Genomic DNA, 15,818 nt, shown 5'->3' with positions numbered 1-15,818 from the left:
TCCAGGGTAATTCCAAATGCCTTGATTTGCAAGAGAAACAATAAACTTTCATAACATTGGGAATGTAAGGAACAGGGGATTGTCTGTCCTATCACATCTTTCCAAAATCATCATGCTGGTAACAATATACTGGAAAACAAGCATCTCTGTTCCATGGCTAGTTGCAGGAATAAACCAAAAAGCAGATGATGGGGAAGGGGTACATCTCGTGTCTCCTTCCAAATATGGTAGCCAGGACACTGTAAAATTGATAGGCAGAAACTAAGATCATTATGGGAACCTGATGGGAAGGACTCTGAGAATAAATGCATTGGTGTTGAGTCTCTGAGCTACAGGAAGCTGTGGAATCAAAGAGGAGAGAGTGAGCTCTAGTCCTGTTCACTGACAGGGGGCTGGGGGACAGGGCTGATGGTCCTGGTGTAGCAATGTGATACCAAGGCTAGTCAATAGCAAAATGGAGTGTGAAGCTAAAGGAGAATAAAGGGAAAAGTATTTTGGAAAAGATTGTTAGATCATTTCTCTTTAAAAAGATTTTTAAAGTTGTGTGTGTGTGTGTGTGTGTGTGTGTACTGTGTGAAAGCAGCATTGGAGTTACAGGTGGTTGTGAGCCACCCAGCATGGGTTCTGGGACCCAAACCCAGAACCTCTATAAAAGCAGCAAATGCTCTCACTCACTGAGCAATCTCTCCAGCCCCATCATTGTTTCTTCACAGCTTACTAAATCATTTGTATAGAGAGACACAATCTAGTGTTTATTCATGACACTTGCATGGCTTTACAGGATATTCTTTAAGAAGAATATAAATTTCTCAATAGGAAATTTGTTGTAAAATTAACCTTTATGGCAGATACTATTAGCAGCACAAACTCCAAGAAAGGAAACCGAATGTTTTCATTCACTTTGTTACACAAAAAATACTTTGGATTCTGACTATATATTATTTAATCATCATTTCTTCATATGACAAAAAAATTCTGGCATGTTTTTACAGGAAAAAGAAGAAAGATCATTCAGTCTTTCACATCAATGAATAGTTCGAGATTTTCAGATTCTAATATAGAATTTATCTTCACGACACTTTCCTAATGCCACACATTCCTGATGCCTAATGCTTTTAATGGCTTTTCTCAGACTTGGTAAAACATCCATTACATTTATGTCACAGATGATATAAGAATAAAGAGTAGCTTGTGAAGAACAGACAATGATGAGTTTCGTCAAGGTTATTTCAGTATAGGAGAGAGGGGGCTTCAGTCTCTACCCAAGCCCACTGAGATAGAATGTGGGAGAATTTTCATATGCTGGCATTACAGAGGATGCTGTGGAGACTGCTAAAGGGTGGAGCAGTGGGATACGACCAGCATGCTAATATTCTTTAAGTTTGCAGTTTGCTTTTTGTGGTAACAATTGTTGCCCATCCATGTGCCTAAATGATAGACTTCTCCTCCCTCAAGGAGGCTGGGACACAAAGCATTGCAACTCAAAGTGATGGCCTCCCAAAATTTTCAGGAAAACATACATGGGTTAGAAAATTGGAAAGATTTTTAAAAAATATTTATATAATCAAGAGAAAGAGTAAACAATTACAAGGTTTCTGAGCTCTAAGAGAGAAAGCTTCAGTCAGAACAGGAGTAGACAGACCCTATTCAAGGATAAGCCAAGTGAAAAGGGCCTTAGGAAGCCCACAGCATGGAGTAGGACATGCCAGTGCTTTGTCTGTTCTCCTGTGATGGACCAACAAATACTTAAAAATTAATGAAATATGTTAATTTTGCAATATAGTTATTAATATCAATATTAATCTCAAAACAATAAGAAATGTAAAGGCATCCCTAATGTTTTTATTATTAACATAAACTGAATTATACAAAATTATTAAGAGCCCTTAAATATTCTGTTTGAAACATTTCTCTTTTTCCTGACTTGTTGGTTTTGATGGATCTGCATGGAGGGATTGCCAGTCCATGGCTGGATATTCTTTATCTTATTTCTGACTCCTCACAAACTGAGATCAACAGAGTACATAGGATCCCTCCAAGAGGTACTGAGGCAAGTGAGGGTCTCAAAGCTTGAGCAGCATCAGTTTCCATCAAAGCTCACACACACTGTGACCAAGAAGGGAAGTAGAGAAAGAAGCTGAGGCTGTGTGGAGATCGATGCCCACTCCAAACAGGAACTTTTCTTTCCACCATTCCCAGAATCCTGTGGGAACCTTTCTAAACATGCACTCATGAGGTAGACACTTCCCTTTCCTACCTTAGTTTTCCCTCTGCTCATGATCCCAGTCCAGCCCACCCAGTTTTGTATGGCCAATGAGTTAAGAACGAATTTTTTATGCTTTTAAACGTTATTTTTTAAAAATCAAAAGATTATGATCTTGTGATATATTAAAATTATATAAGATTACAATATTGCTGTTGATCAATAAGTTTTATTTGAAACTAACCATGTCCAAAACACTGATGTATTATCTAGCAAAGCTATCTGTCATGAGTGTCAGATTGGAATAGTGACACAATCCTTAAGGTCAAAGTAGTCTTTAGGCCTCTTGAGATACCTTGCTGGCCACTGACATTGGTATTTTAATTACCGAATTAAACCTTACATTTTGAAAAATGATACTACCTAGTATTGTTACCATGATTTGCCTACCAGACAAGTGTGGCCCTTATCTACTATAAAGGCCTAAATAATGTAGTCATTCCCAATGTGGCTCTGCAACCCTTGGGAGAAACATGTTTTAATCACCCCCTTCCTTATTTACTTCTCAGATCATGCCATGTGGATAGCAGATCCCCTCTGTGGCCTCAAAGGCGATCTCCCTTTAGTCAAAAAGAAATATGGTAAACAAAATTACGTCTCAAGCTGTCCCTGCTGTTTAAAGAATCCCTTTGAAAATCCAATCAACAGAACACTTTTAATTTTGCTTCTTCAGATGTGATTTGGGATTTTCTGACAACAAGCCCAGCATCTTTCTCTCTCTGGCTTTCTTCCTTGCATGTAAAATTTTCAGGAGGGCTCTGGAAACCAAGCTGAGGAGAAGAAATATGAAAGTTGCCTCAGTCAGAATTCTGGTCACCCCCACAAAATAGAAGCTCACAAATCCAGCTAAGCAAGACTCTGACTCACATAACCTAAATCCAGGGGCAATAAATACTGGTAGTGTAGTTCAGGATTGTAATTTTTAAAGTGTGGATAGGGTCTGGGGAGATGGCTCAGTCAGTAAAATGCTTGCCTTGAAAACACATGAACCTGAGTTGGATCGTGGAACCCATAAATGATGTCAAGTGTGATGGTACATGCTTGTAATCCCAGTGTGCTGGTTTGAATGAGATTGGCCCCCATGGGCTCATGTATTTGAAGTCTTGGTCTATAGTTGGTAGAATAGTTTAGAAAGTAGGAAAAGGTGTGGTTCTGTTGGAGAAGGTGTGTTACTTGGGACAGGATTTGAAGTTTCAAAAACCCACACTATTCCTAGTTCTTCTCTGTCTCAGTCTCTGTCTCTCTCTCTGTCTCTGTCTGTCTGTCTCTCTCTCTCTCCCCTCTCTCTCTCTCTCTCTCTCTCCCTCTCCCTCTCCCTCTCCCTCTCCCTCTCCCTCTCCCTGAGAGCTTATATATTTTAACAGTGCTGTGTTTGTCTGCTGCCATGCTTCCCACCATGATAGTCATAGACTCACCCTCTGAAATTGTAGCCCCCATAAACTCTTCTATAATTGCCTTGGTTGTAGTGTCTTATCGTAGCATGAAAAGCTAATTAAGACACCCAGCATTAAGAAGGAAGAAATAGGTAGATCCCTGGGACTCATATGAGCCAGCCTAGTCCACTTGGTGAGTTCCAGGCTGGTGAGAGACCTTGTCTTTTAAAAAACAGTATGTATAGTATCTTTCTGTTTCATTAATTATTTTCCTTGATTAGAATAAAAATGCATCTTTAACTTTTCTTTCTAAAAAAATAGAGGATGGTGAGGAATGAGGAATGACACCTAAGGCCCCCATACATGCCTGTACATACATGTACTCAAACACAGACATGCACATGTGCACAGACATACATGGGGATGAACACACACACAAACACACACACACAACTGGATAGATATAAATAGGGCAGACATGGAATTCTAAAAGCATGTAGCTCTACCATTTTCACCACTTCCTTAGCCTTTCACCTTATAGGCATAAACTAGACACTCAATAAGGAATTATGTAGCAAATACTAGTAACATGAACAGACTCCACCAAGCACTGTTTCCGAGGTCTTTTCTATCAGTAATTAATTGATAAAAGAAAGCTGAGTCTTTCCTCCTTAATAAACTCGGTATGTCTCACTGTCTAAGACTGTGGTATCGTCATGAGCTTCCTCTAATGAAGTCTGGAAAGGTAACCATTTCCTACTGGGCACATTCACTACATGAAATTCTCTTATTGAAAAGCAGTAGAGAATTAGTGCTGAGCAGTGATTGGATGCTAGTCAGCCCCACCGGGCGGAATGGGGTCAGTGATTTGGGGCAAAGCACAGTTCAACGGTCGCGTCAGCCATCTTGATGATTTGTGCCAATCACAGAGATCAGGCACACCTTCCAGAGATGTGACTCGAGTCAGACTGACTTTTATAGTCACCCAAGTGATTAACTTTACTGTGGCCCTGAACTCTCTGTTGTAGCAATTCTTTCATCTTTAGTTTTCATTTGATGGACGGGAGTAGAGGGAACAGTAATAAAGGGCAGCCGAGCTTGTTGTCTTCCCTCCCCAAGAACACGGTGTTGAGACAGGAGAAGGAAAAATCTAACGCAGTAAGTACAGATTGTGTTCTCAGTCAAAGGTAACTCAGACTTCATCTTTGAAAAGGAAGCATGCTGGTAGTTATGTGTATAGATTGGAACCATTGTTGATGTCTAGTGAGAATCATCTGCGTATCTCAGTAGCTTTGCTGGATAAACTGATCTTAGATTGCTTAACAAAGTTCTAGAAGCTTCTAGAAGGAAAAGTTTCTATCTTCAGCTTCCATGCTTTCTCCACGGGAGTTAGAACAGGAGTGGCATTTAACCTTTGTTCACCATGTGTGATTCTGAGGATGGGAATTCATCGAACAGTCAGAACTTTTAATTGAGTGAGAAGTCATCCAAAAGTCTTCAACATACATTGCTGTTCAGCTGTGACTCTGTTAAGAACAGGAGCTTCAAAGACTATGAATTATGTGCCTCAAATATCTACTTCTTAAATTAAGGAGAGTTTCTAGTTTGCCAAGATTCTGCAAAATGTAATTTGGTATTTATAGACCACTGATGTAGACAGAAACCCTTGCTCCCAGTCACTCTTACGCCCACTCATTATTTTATACTTTTATAAGGAAACTAAAAGCCAGGACAGTAGCCTGTCTGCTGCCTGCAATGGATTTATTCCAGTTGCCAATTTAATGTGAGATAGAATCAGCTAGGAAAGGAGTTTCATTATAGATGTGTCTGGGGGCAGGCGTTGTTGTCATCATTACATTAACTGATATGGGAAGACCCAATGTAAAAGTGGGCAGCACCATTCCCTACATTTGGATTATGAACTGTGAAAAAAGTAAAATGAAAAGAAGAAGAAGAAGAAAAAGAAAGCTGAGCATGCATGTTCTCTGATCTTGCCTATGGATGTGGCCAGCTAGCTATTTAAAGTTCATGTTACCTTGATTTCCTTACAGTGACCCTTTCTCCATAAGCCTGTCTTGTCAGGTATTTATTTTATCACAGCAACAGGAAACCAAGCTAGGGCATCACCTCTGGAGTTGGTGTGTGTGCAGCTTTCATAGAAGCCCCTTCTTTGTATTAGATTCATCTGATTCAAACTCTACATTTACTAACACAACTCCATACTCTCCTGAGCCAAAGACTTTTATGGAAAGCACAGTCCCACAATGACACAGTCCCGATGGCAGCAGTAAGAAGTAGGACTCGATTTTTATAATATTTTCAGAGATACATCATAAAATCCTTTAAAAGCAATCAATTCCTTCTGATTAGTAAGTCTGTGCTTGCTTCCCAAAGGAAACTATATTTTTTAAATGTTTTTTTAAACACACACACCAGCTATTTCCATTCCAGTGGTTGGAAATTAATAAATCTGTCAGTAATTTTCTGGGGGCCCAGAATGGTATGCAGGATTAAAACAAGGGGTGAAGTGTGTTTTCTTCTGCTGATACACTGCAGTACTTACATAGAGAAATGGTAGGAATTCATTATTCTGCAGAATTACTCTAGGTACCCTATTAGGACAACTGCACCATTTCTTGTCATTCACAAGGGTAGGGTGGGTGACTTACCTGAGGAACAGGGATGGTGTTAAAGATTCAGAGATGGACTCTGAGCCACTATCATGTCCTGTGGTTGTGTAGTTCTGTGACTTTGACAGTGGTTGACATCAGTGCTCCTCTGTCTTTGTAGAACGGGAACGGTAATGCTCATGAATAGCCGAAGGGATTGCATTGAGTGTGCTTCGCTTCTTATTTCCATCTCCCTGTCTTGTGTTTTCTTGGTACAGAGGGAAAAATTCATAAAACTATTGGACCAGTTGCATAACTCCTTAAGGATTGACCTGTCAAAGTACAGGGTAGGTATGATATAATTTCCCTGAAAGTAGGGAAATTTTCCTTTCTCTAGGTAATTTCTGCCCTTAAGGTAGGGAAATCTGCCTTTGCTCTAGGTAACTTTTCACCATAGTTATCATTATTCATCTTGTAATGGGAAAGTAATGCTGATTTTGAGTCTGATAGATTGGAAGCAATCCTCAAGAGCTCCTTTGTTGTTTTCATATTCTGTGTGCACATAAACCCTAATGATAACAATGCTTTGTGTGTGTACAGCTCGATCTTGGAATTCTTAGCAACCATCTGGTGGAGTGCACCTGGGCTAATTCATCAAGAGAACACAAGGTCCAGCTTTATTTTGAAAATGTATTTACAAAAAGTCTATAGTCATTGTAGATTTTTTATACCTTATATTTATCAATATTTTATTTGAATATTTTCTATTTTTATATATGTATCTCCTACGTTCATTTTAATTCATCTCAATGATAAATAGATAGATGGTTAGATAGATGAATAAATAAATTGATGGATGGATAAATAGATAGATGAATATATAAGTTGATAGACAGTAACTGAATAGAAATATGGACAGAGAGAGGAATAGATTAATGATGGATAGATGGATGGATGATAAGTAAATGGATTGATGAGTTGATTGATGGATAGATAGATAAATAGATAGATGGATAGATAGATAGATAATTGCATATTTCTGAAAATTACAGACTGAATTTTCTCAAGGTCCAATTCTATGTTAGAAAGTAACATCATTATATGAATACAACATCACACATACCAGCCTACTATAGAAGATATTTCAGGGCAAGAAGAGCCTTGGCACAACTTACGTGCTGTCATTTAGCCACTAAGCCCACTCAAGGTCATAAGAGGTATCTAGGAGTCAGTTTGGGGTTTTCTGATGACTGGAGAAAACCTGTGCAAAATCATCAGTTAATAAAAGAGCATTCTTAATGTTAAAACCATTTGTTCTTTCAAGTTCTTTTATAAAGTCACTTTGCTTTTCCTCCAGAATTCTGAATGTCTGTAATTTTTATGTGACTGGTCTCAAGAGACCTCAGTATGGAGAAAGTCATATCTCAAATTTATCATATTTCAGATCTTGGAATACTTTCTTATTTTTATATATGTATCTTGTACATTCATTTTAATTAATCTCTTAATGATGAATAGACAAATGGTTACATAGGTGAGTTATAAATTGATGGATGATCAATAGATGAATATATAAGTCAGTAGATGGTAACTGAGTAAACATATGGGCAGAGAGATGAGTATACTAATGACGAAGATAAGATCCTGAAATCTTCTTTTCTATAACTAGAAGTTTCCTTGTGATTGAAAAGTAAACATTATCACCTGTACTGTGTTCAAAGTAACTTTGGAAAACTAAACCCATCTTTGAAAAATGATAAAAAGATTTAAATATATATCTTTATCCCTTCTTTGAAAAAGATATTTTATAAGAAGGAATTAGTCCTTTAACGTTGCATCAGTGATAATGTAGTATACATTTAAAACTTATTGTTGAACAGTTTGATCCACTGATATGATGAATTTGATCATTTTCACCCCTCTATTCTCAACTCTCACCACCCTCTCTGTCCTGCTGGACCACTTCTTATCAACAACTCCCCCCAACTGTCACATTTTCATTTTTTGTGTGGTACACTGAGTTTAATTAGAGTTTCTTGTCTGAGCATAGGTAGGAAGTTATTTACTGGAACATTGCAACTCATCAGTGGCTGCAACAGTGCTGAAAAAAATGCTACCCTGAGGATGAATAAAAGGATCTGGCTCTCCAAGATGAACAGCAGAATCTTCTATTTTTCAGAATGTCCTGTGATAAGAATTTAGAAAGAATACGTTTTTTTTATAAATTATTAACTGTTATATGACCTACCTCCTGCTTTTAATCTTTTTTACAGTTAGCTTGTTTTTATTAGTTTCTGCACTGCTGGTTCTGTCAACAACCTTACCCATCTCTGTTTCCTATTTAACCAGGAAAACTTTCCAGCCAGCAACAGTGAGAGACTACAGGACCTAAAGTCCACTGTAGACTTGCTGACCAGTATCACCTTCTTCCGGATGAAGGTATCTCATCTCATTCACACAATGTCTTGGAATGATATCAGAACCTACTTGTCCCTTGACAGAGCTTGGCTTTATCCTGCTCCCAACTAGGTCCAGCCAGATATCATGGACTATATGCCTTTTCCAACAAAGAGTTTATCAAAGAAACAAGATTTCTAGTCACTTTACACTGATACATTGGGTCAGAACTAAATATGTTTTAAAGGATGCTCTTTCAGTAAGTATGCAAGACACATTTTAAGAAATAGCAAAGTTATTATGCTGAGTCAAAGTAGAGTTAATTTTAAGTGTTAACAGAGATGGTTTGCTAGCTTTTTACTGCAGGAAAAGGGCTGACTCATTTGATGGTGCCACCACACAGTGTTAGCAATTCTTGTATGAGAAACACTCACATAATTTCTTGGTACAGTTGACTATAATCTACCAAACTTTCTAGGTATTTCTGTTTTAATACATTCCTTTTTTAATATAAAATTCTGGAGAGTCATAATTTACAGAAGCAGTTAATTTATGTTAAGGCTTTCAAACACAGCTTTCTAGGATGTAGACATTCTTTTCTCTTTGAAATAGAGTAATATGAGAGTTGGTCAGCAAGTTCTAAGACATCAAACAAAACAAAACAACATTCCAGGCTATTTTATTATACATTTTTTATAAATTATTAACTGTTATATGACCTACCTCCTGCTTTTAATCTTTTTCACAGTTAGCTTGCTTTTATTAGTTTCCACACTGCTCGTTCTATGTAAACAACCTTACCCATCTCACCATTAGTTCTGTTATTCACAGCACTAAAAAATAAAAATAATAAAAATAAATAGGATTTTATAATAGTAAACAAATGCATACTACATAAATGATCATTAGTTATTAGGATCCATTGGTGACTGTAGTAAACAGAATTTGTATTGGTTCTGATCTAGTAATACCAGTATACATAGACTTTTAGGGGAACGTGGTCAAGGCTCAGTAAAAACATTTACTCAATTTTGACAAGTCATAGGTGCCACTGCAGGAGGAAGAGGGGGTAGGAACAATGGAGTGCCACTCCAGTGATAAACATCTGTCCATGCCCCCCCATCATGGCTACACTGATAATTATGATTCTACAGTTTATTTCACTAGTAAAAGGAGCAAAAGAAAGAGAAAGTCCTCAAGTAGTGACACAGCCCACCACCTTCCCCTCTGTGTGTCATTAATCCTCTTCTTTCTTTTGTACTGTTAACTGTCACATAGAGTCTGTTTTCTAGAAACAGTGACCCCCCCCCCTTTTGCACTCTGCACCCTCCATTTCTCTCCTCTTAGGCACTATAACACACTGGCTAGATTCCTCCCCACAGTTCTGAATCACTGGTTTCACTCTGCCCAATCTATATTTTCTATTATCAATTGCACCGTTAATTTCTTTAAAACTTTGTTTGAGGTGCTGGAGAGATGGTTCAGCACTAGAGAGCCCTTTCTGCTCTTCCAGAGGACCTAGGCTCTATTCCTAGCAACAACACGGTTGCTCACAACCATCTACAATCCAGTTCCAAATGATCTAATGTCCTCTCCTGACCTTTGTGAAAACTGCATGCATGTACATTTAGGTGAATACCCATACATATTAATAAATCTTTAAAATGCTGCTTGACGTCACTTACTCCAGTTTCAAAACTCTTCAAAATTTTTCGTCCTTCTATTATTTTTGGGGGGAGTTATAATTTAATTACAACATTTCTCCCTCCAAATACTCCCATATATTCCTTCCTCCAGTCCTGTGCACTTTCAAATTAATGGCCTCTTTATTTCTCTCTTCTTTTCTTTCCTTTTCTTTTCTTTTTTTTTCTTTTCTCTTCTTTCTGTTTTTTCTTTCTTTTTTCTTCTCTTTTCTTTTTTTTTTTTTTTTTTTATTAATTTTAGTGTGTGTGTGTGTGTGTGTGTAATCCTAAATATAACCTGTTCGGTGTATATATAATACTACCAGTATATATGTTTTCAGGGCTAAGAGTTTGGCACTGGACAACCAACTGGTGTGCTCCTCCCTAGGGAAAGCCACCTCTCCTCCTCCCCCCATCCTCAGTTAGTTCTTATGTAGAGTTGAGACTTCATGGGCTTTTCTCCTTCCAGTTTCGCATGGTCATTGGCATCACCTGTATTCATGTTTGATCAGTCACGATGGTGAGATTTTATAAGTATAGCTTCTGATATTGCTGAGAGACACAAACTCACAGCCAACTCCTGAGTTAATCTCCTGTTCTGTTAACCCTTTTCTGTCTTAATTGACCATAAAGCTCTTATAGTATTCTCCATGCAGGCCTCCTGTTCTTTCACCTCTCCCTTCTGATTTCATCTGCTAACCCTACCCTTTGCATTCTTTCAGTGTATCAACCCTTCCCAGCTTCTCTCCATTGCTTTCTTTTTCTCTTCATCATGTATTGTCATGCATGTGTTTAACTTATTTATTACTCACTACTTCTAGAATTTAAGCCTACAAATAAAGGTGACTTTTCTTCATCACTCAACTTGCTTATTACAGTATTGTTGCTATCAGACACACAGTGATGGCTGTGATTGCTTAGCATTTGTCAGTTGATGAAATACAACTGAGACACACACACACACTCTTTAAAAATTTACATTTGTACAGTGCTGGTACACACCTTTAATCTCAGCACTCATCTGAGTTCGAGGCCAGCCTGGTCTACAGAGTGAATTCCACAACAGCCAGGGCTACACAGGAAAAAAACACTGTCTCAGAAAACAGCAACAACAAAACCATCTTACATTTATTTATTGAGGGGCAAGGTGGGCACACATGTGGAGATCAGAGGGCAACTTGCAGGACTGTCATCTTAACCCACTGTGTGGTTTCCAGGGTTTAAATTCAGGTCATGAAACTAGGCAACAGTCTCCCTTATCCACTTAGCCATATCACCTGCCTTACTAAAAAGATTTCTCAGGCCGTGTATTTTAAACATAGTCAAATCACTTGAATATTGATGAAATGGCTTTATGGGTTTGCAGCATGCTGCTATTTTTAAGAAAATGATTTGTATGTCAGGTCCTGGAGCTGCAGAGCCCCCCAAAGGCCAGCGCAGTGGTGAAAGATTGTGTCAGGGCTTGTCTGGATTCCACATACAAGTATATCTTCGACAACTGCCACGAACTCTATTCCCAGCTGATAGACCCGGTAAGAGAAGTACGGCTTTCTGAATGCTGCTGTTCCGTTTCTAATATCTGTTTCTAATACCTGTTTCAATGCATTTAGAATAGCAGAAAATGGGGAGCTGCTCATTTAATCTCACATTAACCACAGGTTTGAGAATTTCCATCTTGTGTCTTCACATTTGGACATCATTTCCCTGTGTTTGAGCTAATTCATTCCTCACAATAGCTTTGTGTGGCAAAAGCAGATATCATCATTCCTGTTCTTCAGGTGCATGATTGCATTTAGAAGAATTAAATGTCTTGTTCCAGTTCACAGAATGGGAAGCAGTTCATTTGAGGGAAACCTGACATTAGGCCATTTTCCTTATTTGGGGGGCACAAGGTCTCAATATAAACCCAAACATCTTTGAACATGCTATAGTTTAGAATGACCTTGAGTTGTTGACCCCCTGTTTCTACCCTCAAATGTCTGGATTATAGATATGAGCCACTCTGCCAGATTTATTCTGTGTTGGGGAGTCAAACCCATGGCTTGGATCGTGCATGGTAATCAACCTATCAACTGAACTACATACCCAGCATCCACATCTGAATTTTCAAAGGGAGCTTTGCTTCTTTTTCTCTAGATGTTTACAAAAAAAAGAAAAAGAAAAAGAAAAAAAAGAAAAACAAACAGAAAGGAGTTGGGACATTTCCACTTAAGCTGTAATATTTCCTCTGAAGATTTAGGCTAGTGTAGAGTGAGACCCTGAACAACCACTCCTTTTGGGCGTCTTCCAAGACAGCTATACAGAATTATTCAGGGCAGAATATCAAACACCCACCTGAACCACAAAATTCTAGATGGAAACCAACTTGTTGAAAGTCAGGCATTGGATCCAGGCAAAATAGGATGCAGAATCTTGACCATTTCTTTCATTCTGCAGGTGGCTCTTATGAGACCTAGATGGGAACAGGTTATCATACCTGCTTTGTTCAACACAGTACCCTGTCTCTAGTTTGGGCGGCACTAAGATAATCTAGGAAGAGCTGAAACTTTAAAAGGAGACCCATTTGAACTCAAAGTTCCCATCAACTAGAAAGCAACTGAGTCTTGAGCAAATTCCTCTAAGCTTTGGTGTCTTTGTGTATTAAGAGGATATAAAGTTAATTACACTTGCTACCAAAATTGTGGTGAAAGCTAAGGAAGATAGTGTGTGTGTGTGAATGCCTTTCCTGCAGATACCCAGGAAGTTAACCTGTGATCCATTCCAGCAACACCTGCTTTGTTCCCAAATTAAAAATTGGCAATGGGACTTGTCAGTAACGTGCATTAAAAGGTAACCTTTGGTTCAATGCTTTCCTTATAGACCCCTGTGGTTAGTGATATAGGGGTGCCTTTTATAATACACAAAATCATTTCCTGAGCCCACCAGTCTCTCTCTGAAATATAAAGGTTGTTACATTCCATCTTCTCACAGGGAAGCTTCCAGGTATTTGGAAGCACTGAAATGTGCTCTGTAATTAAGTTTGGCACCAGAGCTCTATCCAGATTGCCATTTCTGCAATTGTGCCTTGCTGCCCTCTCCTCTCTGGTGGCTCAGCTTCTGGCATGGGTCCATTTCATAATCAGTCATAGCAGCAAGGCTGCAGAAACCAAACCGTCATCCTCTTTCTCAGGAAAACCTCCACTTTTGCCCTTGCTCAAGGAACATGAAACAGAAATGCCACAAAGTTTTGCATAAAATTATAACAAAAAGGGCCTCTATTGACTTCAAGGCTTAAGAACACTTGCCTCTCTTACAGAGGACTGGGTTTACTTCTCAGTAGTCACATAGGGAGTCTCAAAACCACCTGTAAGGCCACTCCAGAGGAGCTGATGTCTTCTTCTGGCCTCTGCAGACACTGTATTCACACATGCACATAAACACAAACATACATGATTAAAAATAAAAGTAAAAATTTCAAGATTATGACAATATTTACCTCTTCCTGTGCACCTTTCAAAAAGATTATATTTAAATAGACCTCTTATATTTGTGTGTGTGTGTGTATCCCTAGTTTATGCAAATGTTGGCATACTATGAAATACTGTATTGCACCTTATTTCATTTTCTGTATCTTAGAGATGCTCTCATTATTAATACACAAGAATATTCTGAATTTCCAGAATTTCATATTTGCACAGTACTATATTAGATGGACACTTCACAGTTTATTTAACTCTTCCCTCTTGATAGAAATTTAAATTATTTCATGTTACATTATTTAAAACAATGCTGGGAAAATCTTATATATAATTTTGTGTCTTGTAAAAGAAAGTGTATCTCTTAGAATTCTAAGAGATGTGTTTGATTGATGAGAAATGAATTTACAATTTTAAAGGATACTAACAAATTACCCTCCAAAAAGGTTTTAAAGTATTTTAGGTACTGCGGTAATGTTTAGCAGGGTGTTTTCTCTATAGAGTAGCCATAAAAAAGTCTTACAAAAGCTAGTATCTCAGGCTATCTAGGCAGCTCTAAAAATTAGATTGCATAATTAATAAGCCATACAGGTTGTGGAGGTTGGAAAGGCCCAGACTATGACTCTAGCAGGTTCAGTGTCTGGTGTGACCCACTGTCTCCTTCTCAGGCTTCACCTTTGAGGTGTAGCTCTCTTAGCAGAGGAGCTAGGCATCTCCTGCCTACACCTTCATAGGACATTGTCTCATGAGAGAGTAAGAGCTCCTCACCGTGATCATTGCTCTATAAAGGCTCAGTGTCAGAATGCTTTCTCATGGGATTTTAGATCCAGCATATGAATTCTAGTGGACATTAACATTAGTACGTAATTGTCTTGATTTTTTTAATTTGATAGATATGGACTACTGAGTTGTTATATGCATGTATCTTTTTATTGATGTTTAAACATGTTTCATAGGTTAGAACTCCATTACTTGATCTAAGTGTAGGATATTTTTGATCAGTAGAATTTTTACTTTATTGTAAAGAAGTTGAATCTGTGTTCTGAAAAGGGTTACAGTAAGAATTTCTTTAAATTATATTCATCAGAGGTTTCCTTTCTAATTTTATGCCATCAGTTGTATTGAAACATAGCTTATTTGGAAGTGACATCTCAGTGAGAACTACCATCTTTTCTGCAAAATTAGCTTTTAAACCTCGTTACATTTTTCTGTCTCGTTACATTTTTTCTGATGTATGCATGTAGACCTTCTTAATGTTTGAGCACCTGACTCCCCTAGAAGTCATCCTGCTATGGAGTGTGATAAAACATTGAAAGTTTGAAAACAAAAGTATGAATTATAGAAGAGTATAAAATCAACAAATAATGTCCCTGACTTGCCTTACATCCATCCTAAAATACAGCCTAGAGAACAGCAGAAGGAATTTCTTGTTTTCTTTCACCATCTAGCAGGACTCTGTAAATTGGTTTCATGAAATATTAAGTTTGAAAATAGTTGTGAAGCCCCACGTTAGGAATAAAACTTACTACTTGAAATCCTTTTAAAGGCAAAAGAGCCAGCTATCTCTTCTTAGAAGTGTAAAATTATACATGCTTTTTGTACACTGATAAATTTTAAGTGATAAGACAAGAATCAGTTCTCTCTTAACTGATTTATTGAGGGAAAATAAAAAAAAACTCAGAAAAATAAACTAATTGGTAAGGGTGGAATTTTTAGGAGAAAGCCTTTTGTTAAGCTGAGAAAGGCAGAAGGAAATCCATGTAAATGATTTCCAGTGAACTCCCTCAGTGGCAGTGGATTTCCTGTGGACTCTCTCAGTGGCAGTGGATTCCCAGTGAACTCCCTCAGTGGCAGTGGATTCCCAGTGGACTCTCTCAGTGGCAGTGGATTTCCAGTGGACTCCCTCAGTGCAGTGAATTCCCAGTGGACTCCCTCAGTGACAGTGGATTCCTCGTGGACTCTCTCAGTGGCAGTGGATTTCCAGTAGACTCTCTCAGTGGCAGTGGATTCCCAGTGGACTCCCTCAGTGGCAGTGGATT

At 38.2% G+C, this 15,818-nt stretch overlaps 1 protein-coding gene across 2 annotated transcripts in view; it reads left to right on the top strand.

Annotated features, from left to right (window-relative positions):
- Positions 1 to 15,818, top strand: part of Unc13c (unc-13 homolog C) — a 445,304-nt gene that overhangs the window by 269,856 nt on the left and 159,630 nt on the right. For both annotated transcript variants that reach the window (XM_028773588.1, XM_028773589.1), the window contains 3 exons: positions 6,524 to 6,592; positions 8,595 to 8,684; positions 11,728 to 11,856. In XM_028773588.1, coding sequence (XP_028629421.1) covers positions 6,524 to 6,592; positions 8,595 to 8,684; positions 11,728 to 11,856 — 288 coding nt within the window. The remainder of the gene's footprint in view (positions 1 to 6,523; positions 6,593 to 8,594; positions 8,685 to 11,727; positions 11,857 to 15,818) is intronic.

This window comes from Grammomys surdaster, unplaced genomic scaffold (assembly GCF_004785775.1).
Source record: "Grammomys surdaster isolate TR1022 unplaced genomic scaffold, NIH_TR_1.0 231, whole genome shotgun sequence".
Taxonomy (NCBI): Eukaryota; Metazoa; Chordata; class Mammalia; order Rodentia; family Muridae; genus Grammomys; species Grammomys surdaster.
The sequence above is the reverse complement of the archived record's forward strand: the minus strand, read 5'-3'. Positions and strand labels throughout refer to the sequence as shown.